Source organism: Typha latifolia, chromosome 1, assembly GCF_019914945.1.
Source record: "Typha latifolia isolate L0001 chromosome 1, TyphaL0001v2, whole genome shotgun sequence".
Taxonomy (NCBI): domain Eukaryota; kingdom Viridiplantae; phylum Streptophyta; class Magnoliopsida; order Poales; family Typhaceae; genus Typha; species Typha latifolia.
Window position 1 is genome coordinate 18,527,975 of NC_133086.1, and position 18,638 is coordinate 18,546,612.

Genomic DNA, 18,638 nt, shown 5'->3' on the forward strand with positions numbered 1-18,638 from the left:
TGTTGTAGAATGTTTTGAGACATCAGAATTAATTAAGCCAACTGCTATTTATATACAAGCAGTACTTCTACTGTTCGGTTGAGAAGTCCTTTTTAATTACGTGATATTCCTTCTTTAGTTATCGTCTTCACCTTTCAGTAAGATCATGAGGGAAATTTAAGATCATCACGTAGTTCTTGGTTGAAGCTGTTAGTGAAGAAAGCTACGTCGAACCAATTAACCAAAGAGAACAGGTGATCGAGTCTTCCTACTTTGACTATGATTGCACGCATGTGGCAACTATAACTCTCATCCTATCTTCTTTTTTATATTATTTATGAGCTCGAATGTAAAGAATCAATCTTCCCTAGATAATAAAGCACTTAGGCTACTCCAAGATTTAGTCCATATAGTAAATTATCTAGTCTAGACTTTAAGCTATATAGTCTAGGCTTCAAGCCATCCTATCTTTTTTTTTTATTCATGAGCCCGAAGGCTAAATATGAGCAAAATAAAGGCTAACCGTTTCTAGATACAGAGGCACTTGGGCCCCACTAAATTTTTAGTGGTCTAGTCTAGTCTTCAAACTATATGCATCGCCAAATAATTAATTCGAACCAAACGTCTTCAAGACTTGCTCCAAGCCGTCTCGCTACCAAGCTATTCCTCCAAACTAACAACACTGTCGAGCCATCAACTGACTCGAGCCAAGCCACCAAACCATCAATATTGGGGTTGAAGTCGAACTCATGACCTCCTTGGTTATACAAAAGGTACCTACCAACTCCACTAGAGTTGCTTGATGCTTCAAGCCATCCTATCTGTTTTTTTTGAATGAATAGCTTGTATTAGCCATGAGTTACTCCATTACTAGCTACGTTGGCAGTAGTCAAAATTATACATAATTCATGGGGAAAAGGCCCATGTGACCCAATCTGGTAAAAGCATGTCCCTCTCTTTCCCTGGCTTGCAGCCTAGTCTGTAGCCATATTACATTCTCTCCTGATATGTTGGACTTTAAATTTACTGAAGTTATTAAACAACACCCTGCATTCTCCCACCAGATTCTTGACTCTCTAGGGGATATCCATCTCTTCGTTGATGATCTTGAAAGCCTCCATCGAGTCAGTTTCTAGTATAATATTTGACCCCCCATGGAGCCAACCGAAGGCCCAATCGGATCGCCCAAACTTCCGCTAGTAGAGCCGACTCGTTGGGACACGGCTCCCAGGCAATTACACTAGCTCTGCCTTGGTCATCTCGGATAACCACCCCTGCCCCACCTTGGTACTCTTCCATGGAAAATGCTCCATCAGTGTTGATCTTAAGCCAACCAATCTCCGGCGGTTCCCCTTTCTTACTGCTCTTGGGCTTGATCTGAGTTCATTTGCACGGCTTGATATATTCTTTAGCAAGATGGATTGCTCTGGCTGTTATCACCTTAGGGCCGACTTTCTCTCCTCGGAACACCTTCTTGTTTCTATGCTTCCATATGCTCCATAGGGTTGTAGCAATCAAACACCTAATGTTAAGGTTCTTGTTTGGCTCCTCATGCACCTCCTCGGTAAGCCAGTCTTGACCCGAGAAGAAAATCTTCCTCGGATGGAGTTGTCTCAGTTCCTCCCAAACTGCCATGGCAAAGCGGCACGTGAAGAGAAGGTGCGCCACTAGTTCACCATGCAAGCTGCAAAGGGTGTTCCTGTCATCCGTTGCCAGCTGTAACGCATGCAGATAGGACATCATCGGCAATTTGTTTCTGCAAACCTTCCAATAGAAAGTTTTGATGCGTCGGCAATCTTTTACTTGAGATGTCATTGAGAAAATTGTATATAAATTTGACTTTTGGTTTTCTTGAAGGATGCATGCACCAAATCCATTTATCATCCAAACCTACCCTTTCCCATGCATAACATCAATCTGAAAGGCTAAGTCATCACCTCCTTTCCGTCCAGGATTAGAAAATGCTAGTCTATGTTGTCAAATCGATCAGATCGATCAGATCATTTGCAGACCTGGCTGTATGAAGTTCCTGCAACTGTGGGGCGAGGCTAGTGAAATCTTATAGCTCTCAACCAATGGCATGTGTAGCATATTAATATTTTTTTTATTGTTAAGGAGCTGTACCCAGCTATGCATTAGTTAGCTGTCGACACGTAACCGCGTCGACAGCAATAAGTTTACAAAATTCTGGGGGTGCGTGGCTTAGCCGCTCGAAAGAGCTAGAGCTAGAGGCCACGCTTGCCTTAGCAGCTGCCCAGTCAGCAACTTTGTTTGCTTCTCTACCTACGTGAATAAGCCTTACATCCAGACATTCGTTCGCGAGCTCAACACAATCCTGCACCAGGTTCCGAACGCGCCAAGGGCAGTGCTCTATCCTCTGCATGCATCTGATGGCCTCTAGGCAATCCGTTTCGATCTCCAACCTGCAGTCTCTTCCGGTCGCCTTCAGTCCTAGTCTGATGACCCATAGCTCAATTTGTAAGGCCGAGCTTCGCGGACACGGCTCCCATATCGCCTGGACAAGCTCCCCGGTTGCATCACGAAAGACACCCGCTGCACCTCCTTGGCAGGCGCCGGCCCTTAGCACGCCGTCGGTGTTGACTTTGATTCACCCCGGTTGCGGTGGTTCCCATCTCTTCCTACTACTCACTTCTTTCTGTTTCTTTTCTTTGTTCTTATGCCTGTACTCCTCCGCTAGCGCTATTTCTCTTCTCACCACTACTATCTCCGGCGTCCTCTTCTCACCAAAAACAGCTTCATTCCTACTTTTCCAAAGGGACCACAGTGTGCAGGCTATCATCCCTTTGATCCGTCGGTCTTCCTCCTTGTTTGAACTCCACTCTCTCATGATCCATTCTTGATCTATCCTTGCGATCTCCACCCCTTCTCTGGTTCGCAGAATCTCCCACACCTCCCAGCTGTATCTGCACGTAAACATGAGGTGGTCGACCGTCTCGCGGAACAGCCCGCACATTGCACACCCTTCCTCTGATCCAATATGAATATACTGGAGATAAGCTCGCGTTGGGAGCCTGCCCCACAGGAGTTTCCAACAAAATATTCTGATCCTTGGAGCTACCGGTAGCCTCTAGAGAATCCTCCACCCTTCCCAATGGTGCTCACTCTGAGGTTGTAGGGAGTGGTAGATAGCTTTAACAGATGGAGTTCCCCTTGGGTGCGGCCACCAGATCCACCTATCCTCACTGGTGGCGGTGCCCATGGGGAAGGTTGATATCTCATATGCCATATTCGAGCCCGCCTCGCTGCACAGCCTCGCGATGGTCCATCGTTGGTTGTTGGTGATGTCCGCCACTCTCAGGTTTTCATCCATTAGAGCACTCGCGAGCTCCCTCGGCTGTCTGCTCCACGGGGCCTCCTGCATCCATGGGTCGTAGGCGGCTCTCGTGCTTCTGCCATTCCCAATCAGCACTCTACAGCCCATCCTTAGTTGCTTGGCTGTTTGGGTTAGAGCACGCCACACCTATGATGCATTTTGGCTCTTCTTTGGTTCCCACAGGTGCAGGCTCCCGTACTTGGCCTGCATTATTCTGATCCATGGGGCCTGCTCCCTGTTTAACATCTTGAAGACCAGCTTGCCCAAGTGAGCTGTTCTTGCATCTCTAAGACGTCGGACTCCGAGGCCGCCCTGTTGCTTGGTTGTGGTAACCTGTTCCTAGTTCATTAGGTGTAAGCCGTGGCCTTCACTATTTTTCCAAAGGAAAGTCCGAGCTTGTTTGGTCATCTCCTCCAGCACCGCGTCCAGCACCCACGTGCTGCCCAGCCAATATGCCGGGATCGCCAGCAGGGTTGCGTTAATCAGGGTTAGTTTGCCGGCTTGGGACAGAAGCTTCCTTTTCTAGTCGGCAAGCCTTTTGTCGATGCGTTCCACCAGCACCTGATGATCTTTCACCTTCATTCTCCTCCCCGAGATAAGCACCCCGAGATATTTGAAAGGCATGGCTGTCACCTTCAACCTAAGCTTCGCGCTGAGTTGTTTGCCCTCTTCCGCCCCGATCCTGGTTGGCAGATACAGTTCCGACTTACTATAATTTACTCTCTGGTTGGTGATTTTCTCATAACGGTTAAGGCATTCTAGGATACTATGAGCACTATCAGTAGATGCCTCCGTCATTAGCAGAAGGTCATCTGCATACAACAGGTGAGACAACTGAACCTCTCCAACCCTATACCCTCGCAGCAGCCCTTGGTCCACCTTCTTGTTTATGATCCTCGTCAGAACTTGCGTGACGATGATGAAGAGATAGGGTAAGAGTGGATCTCCTTGCCGCAGACCACTGTGTGGCGTGATCCAGTTTGTCGGACTCCCGTTGATCAGCAACGCAAAAAGGGGGGACGTGATGCACGCCTACACCCAGTTACACCACAGCGGAGGGAAACCCATCCACTGTAGCGATCCAACCACCGCCTGTCAGCTAACCCGATCATACGCCTTTTCCATGTCCATCTTGATCATCATGATAGGCTCAGCAAGGTGGATTGTCTAATATATAGCTTCTATGTGCTGGCATAGACCATTGTCTAATATATAGCTTAAAAACAGGACAATCCACCTTGTTAGAGAACATCGAGATTCGAGAGTACATATAAGTAGTGAGTCGTTCTATTATTCTAACTTAATTAAAATAGCAATGGAGTCCATTCGTCGGTGCTTAATTTTATTGACCAACAAACCAAGCTATACTGCTAGGGTTTGGCGGAGAATTTTTCTCCTCCCTCTAAAGAGGTTTGTCCCCTTGCCTATTACCGGTGAGGCTTTTCCCACTCCCCTTCCTTAGCCAATGGGCTAGGGGAGGGGAGGGGAGGGGAGAAAATCCCCTTCTCTCCTCTTCTTTTTTTTTCCTCTCTTCTTTCTCTCCCCTTCCTCAAAAGCTCGAGATCTCCTCCCTCTCACCACTATGTTGTTGTCGATCAACTCCGTTGTTTTTTCCGTCACCACAATCCCTTCCAATGTCGCTTTTCGCCACTACCCTTCTTCTTCTCTCCCTTGCCGGATCTGAGCCCATTGCATCCCTACCCTTTGCTGCCTCCCTCATCGGACTTGGATTTATCCAAAATCCCTTCACCATTGCTGTCTTCACTGTCGCCGTTGCCACTCTTCTTCTCCTACCCTCCCTTGCTGATCCCAAATTGGTCTCCACCTTTTCACCAGTGCTTTGCCCGTTCTGCTGCTGGTATTGTAGTGCTGCCGCCGTTGATTCTCCCTCACTCTTGGTGCTCTTTACCCAACAGGATTCACTACTTTGTCAGGGAGATAAGGCCCTCTAGGTGGGACTCGTTCACAGTAATAGACTATGCTGCTAACATCTGTGTCTATTAGGCTACATATGTTATAACTTTTAGTAGTCCTTGACTGTATAACATCATTATGCTTTGTAGTAGTATTAGGGTGTTCTTAGTATTCTTCTTTTAATTTATGTTTTCAGGTGGATGATCTCCGATCCTCTTGCCTTGTGGATTCTTAGAGCAGTGTCTTGAACTACTAGATTGACAGAAACTATAATTACTAGGCTGATAATGTTGTAAACCAAGCGTGGAGCTTGTGTCAAAGAATCATCATTCTATCTCCTTTACTCTTTATGTATCAGACTTTTCATTGTAATCCTTACTCGTTAATAAATTATTTTGAATGGGCTTTCCCTCAAAAAAGAAAAAGAAAAAAAAAACCAAGCTATACAATTATAATGACAGGAAAGTACATCCAAATTAGCAATGTGTTTAGGACTCGATACTTAACGGAATCCAATCCAACATAAAAACATAAAGAATGTAGTGCAAATTAGTATAACAAGGGATCGATCTGAGAGGCCGGCAGTGCCCTGAGCACGAATCTAATTAACAAGGGATGTAAGAGGTGAATCACTTCATGACGTGCAGAGGGCCTTTGATGAGCTGGATGGGCAGCTCAACCACAGCACAAGCAGCATGAGCAGATGACAGCAACAACCAACGCATAACACGTGGCTTCATGCATGATAAGCATTATTATATACGTACTTATAGGAGTACATATGTAACAATAACAGTATGATTAGAGAGTAGAGATTGATGGTAAGACTTGCAGAATTACTTATCCTACGAAGGGGACACCCATCTTTTTCTGCTTACTACTACACATGATTACTTATCCTACGAAGGGGACACCCATCTTTTTCTGCTTACTACTACTCTGTCTCTCTCTCTCACACACACATACACACACAATCGCAATCCAGAAGCTTATTTCTCTCGTTTATACAATTAATCATGTGTATAATGGCACTGTACCTAGCTAACTATAGTTTACTTCAGATTTTTGGCTGTGCTTATATTATTAATTTCCTTGGTTATAGTATTTAAAAAAAGGATATAGATGCTATGTTGTTTCCTTCCTGCTGTTGTGCTGATCAAGAGAATTAGATCAACAAGATTGTAGCTCATTGAGCCATATAATTAGAAGGGTTAGCTCGATCATGTTAGTTAATCTATCTTTCCTACAGGCTCATTATCAGTTATAAATATAAATAAGTAGATTCCACAGATATATATATATATAGAGAGACAGTTAGTGCGAGGCCCACATTTCACAAATGTTTTTTTCAGTCACCGAGCTCAACTTTGCAGCCTAAAAGGTATATGACATTCGGAAGGATTCACTATAAACATATATCTTAAACTTCGTAAAAGATAGTACTATAGAAGTTTTTAATTCCACAATAGTACTATAGCAGTTTTTAATTCCACATTATTGAATTTATTATCAAATTCACAATTAATTAACTTCCAAACACTTGCATCAACTATCATGAAGGAAAAAGTGCCATCACTTTGGCCAAAGTGAGAGTGCACTCCAACTAACATTTGTTAACTATTAGTTTGCTATGAGAGCTTCACGTTTATTGGATACATATGGGCTCCAACTGCTAGGGATCATTAATTGGCAGTTGAAATGAGTGCCTTTTAATTTGCAATTCATAGTTGCATCTGACTTTGAATACTTTAACTTTTATATGTAAATTAAATTATTGTGCAATTATAGATGCTGATGCCACTAAGTGAGAGTTATTAAGCAGACCAAAAACGCTTAACATAAGGACTACCTGCATGCTACATTAAGGCATATATAACTAAAGTCCATGGTTAGTGCTAAATAACTGGCTTTCATGCATAATTTTGATCTACTAAATTTATCGGGTATAGTTGCTTTTCTTAATGAACATCATCTACCTCTTAATTTACTTCCCCAGAAAAAAAAACATAAAAATTAATAAGTTGATGCTTTCCGTGCATAATATTACATGGTAAAAAATAATAATAATAAGCATGGCGAAGAGCTCCAATATTCTCACGCATGCCGAAAAGTTAGTAAAATTTATTAAAATAAAAGCTCTGCTCGAATAATAAGAAAGAGAACATCACACATCACCATATGACTGATGGATATATACTGAGATCTTCTAAGGTACGTAGTCCGAGTTACATTATACCAATCCTAGTTTTAGACACCTTCACATAGCTAATCCGGGAGCCAATACACTTAAAACTCCAATTACGTAAGAGTACTAATCACAAGCAATCCGACCATAACTCTCTCAAAAGAAAAAAAAAAGAAAAAAGAAAAAAAAAGATATATATATATATATAGAACCACTCGGACAACAAAGAAACTTATGCGCTCTAATGGTGCTGAGGGTCCGGGCCGCCAGGGCTCTGCCTCTTTGATTCATCGAAGAACACCTGATCATTCGTCTCTCCTCCCAATGTCGGCATGAATGCCGCCACCGATTCCTCCAACTCTCGGCGGTGAAGTTGGCGAGGCTCAGAGTAGGGAAGGGGTGATAAGAGAAGGATGAGACAAAACCAAAGACATAGTATTGAGCTGCCCATTACTAGTATAGTTAGTAGCTTCACAATGCAATATCGTTAATGGAATAATACAGAGTTTAGGTAGGTATGCGATATTTATAGCCAGGCTGCTCCTCTCTTCGTTTTGAGGCCATGCAAGTGGATCGTTAGAATATATGGTAAACATCTGCCATAATTGCCTCCTATTATTCTCTTAGTGGAAGCATATCACGTGGACTGATTAGTTCTATATGGATATGGATCATATGAGCGTCTAGTGCACGCGTCATACGCTCAAATCTTCAACTGGCTGTGAGCATCGTACGTATATATATATATATATATCAACTCCTTTCCAGAATAATAAAGTAACTGTCTTGGAAATTAATCAACAAAAGGACCTTATTGTCATATTACACTACACTTCCATGTAGTGGATTCTGAACATGATCAATCGAACCCACTAACCATAGTTGCATCGACGAGAGAAGCAATTGCCATTAGAAATTAAGGTGGCAACTTTTTTGATTTTGTTTGTCAAGTAACCACCTACCTTCTGTATATTTAAAAAACAACGCCTCCTTTTCAGGTAACCACCTCTAACTAGCTTATAAGTAATATGTTAAACATGTTCTATCTTCTTTGATTAAATTGTTTTTCTTTTCGCACTATTATCTTATGAAAATATCACCGCACTTTTGTAAGAAAACGGTAGAGAATATGGAGGCTGTTTCTTGTAAATATGTTCATAGAAAAAGAAAAGGAGAGTGTAATGTATAGGTGGTCATCTTGCGAAAGAAACTCTCAACTAATTCCACTGATGAAAGATACCTCGGACGCTTTCTTGGATTCTCAAACGGATCCTGCCATCCTATCTTGGATCTCCTGGTCTCTTGCTCTTCTTTTTCTCTCCACTTGCTCGCCTATTTGACCTGCCCCTCTTCGTGACAAAAGAAATAGTGCAAGTCTATTCACCTTGTTCGTTACGTGGGAATGACTAAAGAAGAAGGAGCTAACTGTACGTGCTCTTTAATTACGTGGCGAGCTCTTCTAAGCATTCCTATTTGCTCAATACAAGCTTTACCTGGTGCCCTCTGGTGCACCTCCACTCACTAGATCGTGTCTGTCTGACTACAATCCATTCTCTCTCTCTCTCTCTCTCATACATACATACTTTCTTTACTTAATTTGCTTATGACTTTGGAGCCAGAGCAAAGCAGCTCACAACTCACAATCTTGTCCGATTATTGGAGGATTGGATTTTTATCCTGACCGAAGAAATTAATAATTCTGGCTTTTAGGAGCACTCGATGGCCATACGCGGCGCAAAGGAGGATTTAGCACTTCCATGCCAAAGATTTGGAATTGGTGTTATTCCTGCAACCGTCTTAATTAAGCACTCAAAAGTACTCCGGCCCAACTTTGTATAGCTAACTGTACATTAATTAGATTACAAATTAATAGACCATTATTTCATATTAACGTTTGTGTAAAAAACCGATTAGGAGTCTCTACAATTAATTAATTACTTTGACGTTAAAGAGCATCCATCCTATTCTTACACAGGAAAAATTTATGGAAATCCTAAGGTGCCGAGTTCTCAGGTGACACCTGTACGTTATTACGCGGACTCCATCAAAACATTTTACTACAAAAACGATCGAATAATGCTACACTTTTAGTATGGTATTCTCCTAATAAAATAGTTTTTTTTTAATTGTCAGAGGTTAAACTTATCCAATAGTAATATAGTTTAGCTATTATCACAATCATCACTGTAGAGAACTCCGATCTAGTGGTTCTAAACCATGGCAACGCGATGATCGGAAGTCCTCCTGCCAATCCGACGGTGGGAGTTACACAAACACTATGTTATGGTGCTACCACTTCCACGTCGCCTTCCTCTTCCGCCACCTAACCACACCCCCCCTCCGTCCACCAAAATCTCCATTACAACCTAATTAAACTCGTATTCTTCACCCAAATACACCACCTGCAGTCATGGAGGAAGTGGACATCATAGAGACTATCCTCGTTTCCCCTTCACCTCCTCCCGTTTCTCACACCCTCCCACTCTCCCACCTCGACTCCGACCGCAACCTTCACGTTACCTTCCGCACCCTCCGCCTCTACTCCCCCAACAAATCCTCCGACCTCGAGCCCTTCCACGTCATCTCCTCCGCCCTCCCCGCCGCCTTATCCCTCTACTACCCCCTCGTCGGCTCCGTCTGCCCCCGCCCCTCCGACTCCCGCCTCGAGGTCCGCGTCTGCTCTGGCGATGCCGTGCCGTTGACACGAGCCACCGCGTCCTTCCGTCTCGACCGGCTCGACTTGGAGAGGCCCGGTTCGCCCCTCCTCGACCGGCTCGCGCCGGACCGGGACGGGCTGGCCCTCCAGGTCACGCGCTTCGCGTGCGGCGGGTTCGCCCTCGGGATGTGCATCCACCACGCCACGTGCGACGGCGCGGGAGCCACCATGTTTTTGTCCCACGTGGCACGGCTCGCGCGTGGTGGAGCCTCGCCGGCTGTCGAACCGATCTGGGAAAGGGAACTCCTCGGGCCGCGGAGGCCGCCACGCGTCGAGATATCATTCGACGAGGTCTTGCGTTTTGATCATGACGTGGCGTCTTATGGGCCGTACTCTAAGGTAGGTGGTGGTGGGGACCAACTAGTCGTAAGGGAATGCTTTCACGTGAGCGACGCGTGCTTGGAGCGGTTCCGGGAAGGACTCGCGGAAAAGGCCGGCATGAGTTTTACAACGTTCGAAGCTTTAGCCGCCTTCATATGGCGTGCCCGGTAAGTACTATAAGCTATGTAGGTCATATTACAAGCTCTAAAATTAAAAGCATGGCTAAGTGGACTAGTAATTAATGAACCAGAGTGAAGGCTTCTGGAATCGAAAGCGAGGAGACGGTAAAGATGGTATACTCGATGAACATAAGCAAAGTCCTGAAACCGGCACTTCCTACAGGATACTGGGGCAACGTCTGTCTCCCCGTATACGTCAACCTCACCGTTACGCAACTCGTAGAGCAACCTCTCTGGGAGACAGCAAGCCTGATCAAGAAGAGCAAGCACGGCGTGACTACCGAGTACGTGAGGTCATACATCGACTTCCAAGAAGTGCACTACGCGGGAGGGATCACAGCCGGTGAACGAGTGAGCGCTTTCACGGACTGGAGAAGGTTGGGGCACTCCGAGTTGGACTTCGGGTGGGGCGGTCCGATTACTACATTGCCTCTCTCGTGGAGGTTACTGGGGAGCAGGGACCCTTGCTTCTTCTTGCCTTATGGGGCAATGGATGGACGGAGGAGCCAAGGGTTTAAGGTGTTGGTGTGCTTGCCTCAGAAGGCGCTGCACTCTTTTAGTCTGGATATGGAAATGTTTGGTGGATGATACGTACGTTTTATTTCTGACATTAATATATATATATATATATTATTGCAATTCTGATCAGACTTTATTGGTCGAGAATACTCAATTTTCACTCGTATCTTTTTCTATATATTTTAAGGACATACTTTTATGATCAGAATAAATAATTCAGCAAAAAGTTAAGATATTTATTTTATTTTTTGTTTATATTTTTTGTTTATGATTCAATTAATTTTTGATTAGAATCGTTATATTAGTTTCTTTTTCAGCAACTATATCATATATTCAAAATAAATTATTTATTATAAAAGTATGCTTTTCTAAATTGTATAGTTTAGCATTATAGGTGAAAAAATATATCTACTTGTTTCTTTCGATGAAAAAACTATTCGATGCTTGCGCTAATAGTTAAAGAATTGAACTCGTCAGCAATTCATTTTCTAAATAAACTACCGATGTAAATACTAACGCGACAGAACGAGACCATTTTAGTAACTAATTTGGTATAAAGAAAAATTACTGAGATATACTAAACTATTATTAAATATTGCAGGTCGCTACGACGATGACACATCAAATTTTTTCTCGAAATCGTAATGCCAAAGTCGTTAGCACTGCCACGTATTAGCTAAGTTATATTCGATAAATACTACTGTAATTATGAGACTTATATTCGATAAATACTACTGTAATTATGAGACTCGAACTTATCTACTATTTAAAAGGTTTTGAGCTTATCTACTGCTGGATCGATAAGTGCTAAAATTGGTATCTACTTTTTTAAATATCTTTATTTTTATTTTATCTATTTATTTAAATAGATAAAAAAATATTTATTAGGATAACTTGATTACTTATTTTTCATATATAATAGTTTGAACCCACTATTTATAAATATATTTAAAATAGAAAAAAAAAATGAGACCAGTTTTTCAGTAAGCGTCAGTGAAGGCTCTTTCCAAGGACTTACCAAAACGTTGAAAAATCACAAGTGGTGTACTTGGTGGGACCCACACGGTTTAAGATCACTCCTCTTTGTGCCGAAAGATTCGCGTCATTTGCTCGTTTTTTTCCAAGCGAATTGACTTTTGAGAGGCAGTGTACCTACTACTAATACCCCATTTAACACGCTCAACACCGCATCGTCCGGTTTCATCACCCTTTGGCCTTTTCCTACACTGCGATCTCCATCACTTGGTCCTCTCAGAGCCGCGTCACCAGTGCCTAACGGTCAATTAAAGCTAACTTTAAGTCATACACAATTATTCCGTCCGAATTCTTAGAAACGAGTTCTAAAAGCATCTTATATGTATGTAGTTCACTCTAAAATCTAAATACGATATTTGTTTAATTTTCTAACAATAAGATGTTTTAGTTTTACCTTCAAGCCAACATTATTTTACATGCACTCTTCAACTTAGTATTAAAAATTGTAAGCAAGCAGACATATATATTCTCTTTTTTTTTCCTCTGTACACCACCTATATATGTTTCTGGTAGGCATTTTATCTTACTGCTAAAAAAGACGTAGGTAAGCCAAAACAAAGAAGAGGTTTATGATATGAACGAAACAGAGGACTTTAAAGCGTTTCCACACACAAAAGAAAACCCTACATATTATATCCCCGACTAACTCTCCAGTTCCATCATCTTGATAGAAGCAGGAGAGAGATCTATAGAGGGAGACGACCATGTCTACCAACGACGGGGAGCAGCAACAGCAACCGAGCTACGCCATGGACAGCAAGGTCTTGCTCACCGCAGTCATAACCCTCTTGTCCGTCGCCATCTTCGTCATCTTCCTCCACCTCTACGCCCTCTACTACCTCCGCCACCGCCGCCGCACCACCTCTATCACCACCGCCAGCACCATCGTCTTCCATCGCTCAGGAACCGGACTCGGCCGTGAAGCCATATCAGCGCTGCCCACGTTCCCATATAAGAAGAGCAGCAGCACGACATCAGAGTGCACCGTGTGCTTGAGTCTGTTGGAGGATGGGGAGGAGGTGAGGTTGCTTCCTAACTGTAAGCATACGTTCCATGTCGAGTGCATAGACATGTGGCTGCACTCTCATCCGACGTGCCCTATTTGCCGGTCCGACGCCGAGGCATCCAAGGTTGTCGAAGAGGCGGAGGTGGGCGACGTGGCGGCTGACATGGACGGTGCATCGAATGCGAAGGAGGTGGCGTCGACGTCGCGGTTGGGCTCGTCGTTGCGGAGGATGCTTAGTGGGGATTGGTCGGGGAGGAGGATGCAACCGGCCGACGGAGTAGTAGAAGATCTTGAGAGAGGAAGTAGTGGATTGATTATTAGTTAATTAAGTAAGTTAGTCTTGGATTAATTCATTGTTTCAAGAATTTAATCATATTGATTGAGATAGTTGACCGGCTTAATGGCTTAATGATGAAGCTAGTGGATTGCAATCTTCGTTTTTCGTTTTATTTATTTTATTTTTCTTGACACGATATTGGACTGGCACGACACTCTACTCGAATATTTGTTTCCGAAGACTTTGACGATCGATTAACGTATCCATTACCAGTGAGACAAGTGGACCGGGCCGGAAAAACGTTACGCGTTTGCACCTTAGGACGGTTGGTTCGAATGGATAATTAATGTCAACAAAGTCTTGCCACTTACGCTAAACTGTGAGCATGCTTAGGTCTATTATAGCATATCTTTCTTCTCTAATAATATGTATAAAAGTACATATACGTGATCTAGCTAATTCAAGTCATGAAGTTAGGCAGATGCTTGACCAAGAAGTACACCTGATGACCTATCCTTTTTGGACGGGGACAAAAATACTGTTTATGGAGATTTAAGAACTAAAAAATAATAATTTTAAGAAGATCTAGAGTTTTTGGCTAAGTTATCTCCTGGAGTGGAATAAGATCAATTTTAGAATAATTATATTAATTTTTATACTAGAAGAGAGCTAATATATTTATAAGTTATTTTAATGTTTAGTTGTATATATTTGTATAACAGATAATAATTATATTTAATATGGTATAAAATTAATATTAAAGTAACAGTTAGGAAATTTTATTAGGAATTTGTGAGGTTTTCTATCAAATAATTAAAATACTCTTGATTGGACTTAAACAAATACTAATACTTAATAAATCTATATTTATTTATAAGAGTGCTGATTATATTCGTAATATGCATGCAAAGCATAAAAAGATATATACTCTTTTCTGCACTACCACAATATCCTGTATTACCTTAGTGCCCACATGAAGAAAAACTTTCCCTGCACCAATGCACGATAATATTTTTGGCACCTCAGTAACACCCACATAATGTTTACCTACACCGTAGATTTATTTTATTAAAATACAGAGAAATAATCACACAATGAAAGCTACTATATTTTCACAATGTGGAGAAATAATCTTATAGTGCTAGTAAGAACCCTACTTTCTATGAATTCGGCATTGCAGATTTATTTCTCGTATTCATTGTAACTACTCAATATTTTTTAATAATCTTAAATAATATTGACAAAATTAAATAATTTTGTTTCATGTATTTACCTTATCTCCAAAAGAATCCTTAAAAATCTTTTAAGATATATTTATATTATTTCTAAACAAATCAATAGAGAATCTTTAAAAGAATATTCTACTTTATCATATAAAGAGGTTTTAATCTAACCTTAGATGACTCATCTATTATTGATGTTATAATCATCTTCTAGAGGCTATTGAGAATCATTTCTCAGCTTTACGCAGAATATGCTAAATCACTCACAACTCCGCATATCTATATAAGATCTTGGAAGAACTACATTTCAAGGTAGATTGAATGATGGATTATTGAGGTTTGAAAACTTATCATGTGAAACTATGTATCACAGGGTCTAATGAACAATGTTGGTACAGATTGAGTCATAGAGATTGGCAGGTAATTTTTGAACTTATTGTAAGTAGCATCGATTTAAGTTTGAATTTGTAGTTTTTTATTCGATTTAGAAAAATTTCAAATAAAAAAATTTGTATTTATGGTTATTATTTTCTGTATATTATTATGGATTACGTTTGATGAATTCTATCTCCATGTTTCTTATATATATTTTTTTAAAAGGATTCTCATTTTTTTTTTCTTAACTCTACATACTTGTAAATTCATAATGTATCGTATAAGTATGCATTGAATAAACAAAAGCATTCACAATAAATGATACAAATAGATCTTGTAACAATGATAGCTTTATAGATGAAAGAAACATATTTAAAAAAATTAATACGGTATACAAAATGGGCTCATATCAGAAATGAAAATGACTTGTGGTTCTTGGAGGTAGCAACAATAGATCTAGTGCTATAACAAAAATATCTTGTTTGAACAAGCAAATGACGAGTGGGTCGAGCTCCTTCCCTGAGTAAATTGTAGGTTGTTCGTTGATCAAACAGGATGACCTCTGCTACCTTTTTCTTGCTTAGTGAGAGAGTAGTGCTCTTGCAGCAAGATTGGTGTTGAAGCCTCGTTGGAGGAGACTGAGTGGTGCGATTTCACCATAGGAGGAGAGAGCTCGGTAGTGGGAGAGTTAAAACGAGAGCTTGTTTGAGGCTTCAACACCCACGAATTCACTAATGATCGGCTTTGGAGAGAAGATAGAGAGTTAATTATAAAATAAGTTACAGATTGAGTGTTGTCCTATCAACCTGTAAATCAGTAATTTATTTTTATTATTAAATTAAATAATTTAGGTGGTGTATAGAGTGAGAGAGGAGATAAATAGAAATTACAATATCAATATAAACCTATGTGATTGTTTAGTTGCAATGCTAATATAAAATATATATATATATATATATATTTTAAAAAGGATTAATTTTTATTGGAGAAGTGAAGGGAACCTAAGTGCGCACATCAAATAAAAATGTATCCAAGATCCAAAAGGCAAAGTGGATAGACACAATTAACACATGCAACCAAATTAATGACGTGGAAAGGGTGAAATTTAATTTGTTTAATTTCCTCTCCAAGCACATGAAACAAATCAGAAGCAAGGTAATCGTGCGCAACGCTGGGAGAGGTACACCGTGCAGTCGTCCTTGGGGACGATGGTGGGCACGTACGCGATCTCATTGCAGCCGTCCGTCCGGCAGCGCTTGAAGTCGATCAGCGAGGCGAAGAGCGCGATGAAGAGGATGAGGTAATTGATGGCGTATCTCTGGCCCACGCACTGGTGGGGCCCCGCCCCGAAGGCCAGGAAGTTCTTTTTGTAGACCCGGTCCTCCTCCCGCCCCTCCATGAACCGCTCCGGGTCGAACCGCTCCGGCTCGGTGAATCCCTGGAACGATGACTCGTACACCGACGGGAACACGATCGCCCCCTTCGGGACCGTGTACCACTCCGTCAGCTCGAACGCCTCGCCGGCTATGTGAGGCACCATCGTTGCCGGCGGCCGGAACCGGACCACCTCCCTCGCCACCGCCTCCGTGTATCGCATCTCCCTCAGCTTGTCGGCGGAAATCGGCTGGCCGGAATCAGGGGACCACAGCGCTGCCACCTCGCGCCGGACTTTTGCGAGCACCTCCGGGTGCTCGTCGAGGAGCACCACGGCCCAGCAGAGGGACGACGTGGAGGCGTCCTGGGCGGCGAAGAGGAAGTCGAACAGGTGACCGCCGATCTCCTTGTCGCCGCTCTCCGGCGGGGGCGGGGCCCCGGCGGCCGCCGCGTCGGCTATCTCGCGGAGGGTCTCCTGCGTCCAGAAGTCGATGAGGCAGGTCGGCTCCCCGCCGGCGAGCATCCTCTTCTTGCTGGCCGCGGCGCATCCTGCGAGGGTGTTCGCCAGCCGCGAGACGGCGTGTTTGGCTCGGTGGAAAGCGAACCCGGGTAGATTGATCGGCATTGCCATGACTCCTACGTTAAATAGATTATAGTATTTGTTGAATCTTCTCCGGGCCTCCAGTGACAGGTACTGCCCAACAAAGACGGTCTGCGAGGTCTCGAGATTCATATCCCGGCAGAACAACCGCAGAGAAATCGGAACAGAGGTAGAAGATTTACGGAGCCATTGCTCTAAATGTGACAAAATAACGCGCTGTTGTACGAGACTATAAGCAGCGAGAGCACGAGGGGTGAAGTTGGGGGCGATGCGGCGGCGGAGATCCTTGTGCTCTTGGTCGAACATGTAGATAAGGTTGTGGTCACCAAAGAGCCTCTTGCCGAAAGGGTGGCCGACGAGGTGGAATGCGTCGGGGCGGACGTTAGAGAAGACTTTATGAGAGAGCTCCGTGGAGCGAATAAAGAGGACGAAGCGGCCGACCATGAAGTTGGCCGAGAATCCGAAACCTGAAGACTTGGCCAGCTCCGCCTGCCGAGCCCAGAAGCGCGTCGGGTTTACGACCATGTGCAGAGCGCCGCCGACGAATGGGACGACGAAATGCGGGCCCGGGAGAGGGCCCTTCTTGCGGAGGTAGGAGAGCTGCTCGAGGAGGAGGAGGAAGGCGACGGCGCAGAGGAGGAAGGGTACCATCGCCGTCAAATTGAGCGCTGGCTCCATGTTAACTCTCGTTGTTACTTACTGTGGACGTGGCTATTTAAAATTGTAGTAGGAGGGGAGGGAGCGGAGGGAAGGAGAGTGCAGGGGAACTGGGAAGGGGGTATAGAAATCTGGGTTTGTCTCAGATTCTGAGTCAGTGGGTTGTGCAGCGAGTGTCGTACTGTGATTGGGTATTTTTGGGTCAACGTTCAAAAAGGGTAGAGCACGGAGACTGACCCAAAACAGGAAAAAAAGGTCAGAAATGGAAGTGAGCAGAGAGTGAGGCAGAGGTCGATTTAGAGAGAGAGAGAGAGAGAGAGAGAGAGGGGAAAAGCATGAAGTACTTACCTACTACAGGAGAGAACTGTGGGCGGAGGAAGAGGAACGAGTCCGAATAAGATCCGTCGGCTTTACAATTTAAAAAACAAAATTTAACTGCAATTGCCAGCTGGCATGGGGGTTGGATTAGTGGTGGTTGGGACCTGGGACCTGGGGCCTGGGGCCTGGGCGTTATAGGATAAAAAAAGGAGACATATGGGGGGTGGGTTATGGGACCACCAGCAGGTAGCTCAATCCAAGATCTAGAAATTACTTCCAAAGTGTTAATTCAAGTTGAGCCTCATAAATTTATAGATATCCACCTTCACTTTAGCTGTTTAATGACAGCATTTTGGTTTCAGACAACTCCAGAATAATCCAACCAACATCTCCGGTTCCTGGATCTGGATCTGATTTGTATAATATTGATAGATTGATCTTTTTTTTAATTCTACACTGTGGGCGTGTTCTAGCTCAGCTTACTCAGCAATGACTCGTTAAATCTTATTGCCTGATTCACGCACAGTCACGGCTTTCTTCAGCTGAGTGAACCTCTATAATAATCTATGATAGAATTGGAAAGTAAACCCAATTATTAGTAAGCATTTGCAATTTTGCATACATA

General features: G+C 43.1%; 3 protein-coding genes across 3 annotated transcripts; 2 read left to right on the forward strand and 1 right to left on the reverse strand.

The window, feature by feature from the left end:
* The first annotated feature begins 9,733 nt into the window (after positions 1–9,733).
* On the forward strand, positions 9,734–11,267 carry LOC140794593 (3'-N-debenzoyl-2'-deoxytaxol N-benzoyltransferase). The gene is made up of 2 exons (XM_073146686.1): positions 9,734–10,616; positions 10,700–11,267. The coding sequence occupies exons 1-2, from the start codon at positions 9,823–9,825 to the stop codon at positions 11,214–11,216; spliced, it is 1,311 nt and encodes a 436-aa protein (XP_073002787.1). The 5' UTR covers positions 9,734–9,822; the 3' UTR covers positions 11,217–11,267.
* A 1,314-nt stretch (positions 11,268–12,581) lies between these two features.
* LOC140794890 (RING-H2 finger protein ATL2-like) lies at positions 12,582–13,597 on the forward strand. The gene has a single exon (XM_073147164.1). It carries the CDS (start codon positions 12,887–12,889, stop codon positions 13,511–13,513), a length of 627 nt encoding a protein of 208 aa, XP_073003265.1. The 5' UTR covers positions 12,582–12,886; the 3' UTR covers positions 13,514–13,597.
* A 2,472-nt stretch (positions 13,598–16,069) lies between these two features.
* On the reverse strand, positions 16,070–18,405 carry LOC140783156 (cytochrome P450 710A11-like). The gene has a single exon (XM_073129960.1). It carries the CDS (start codon positions 17,714–17,716, stop codon positions 16,208–16,210), a length of 1,509 nt encoding a protein of 502 aa, XP_072986061.1. The 5' UTR covers positions 17,717–18,405; the 3' UTR covers positions 16,070–16,207.
* Positions 18,406–18,638: the final 233 nt, after the last annotated feature.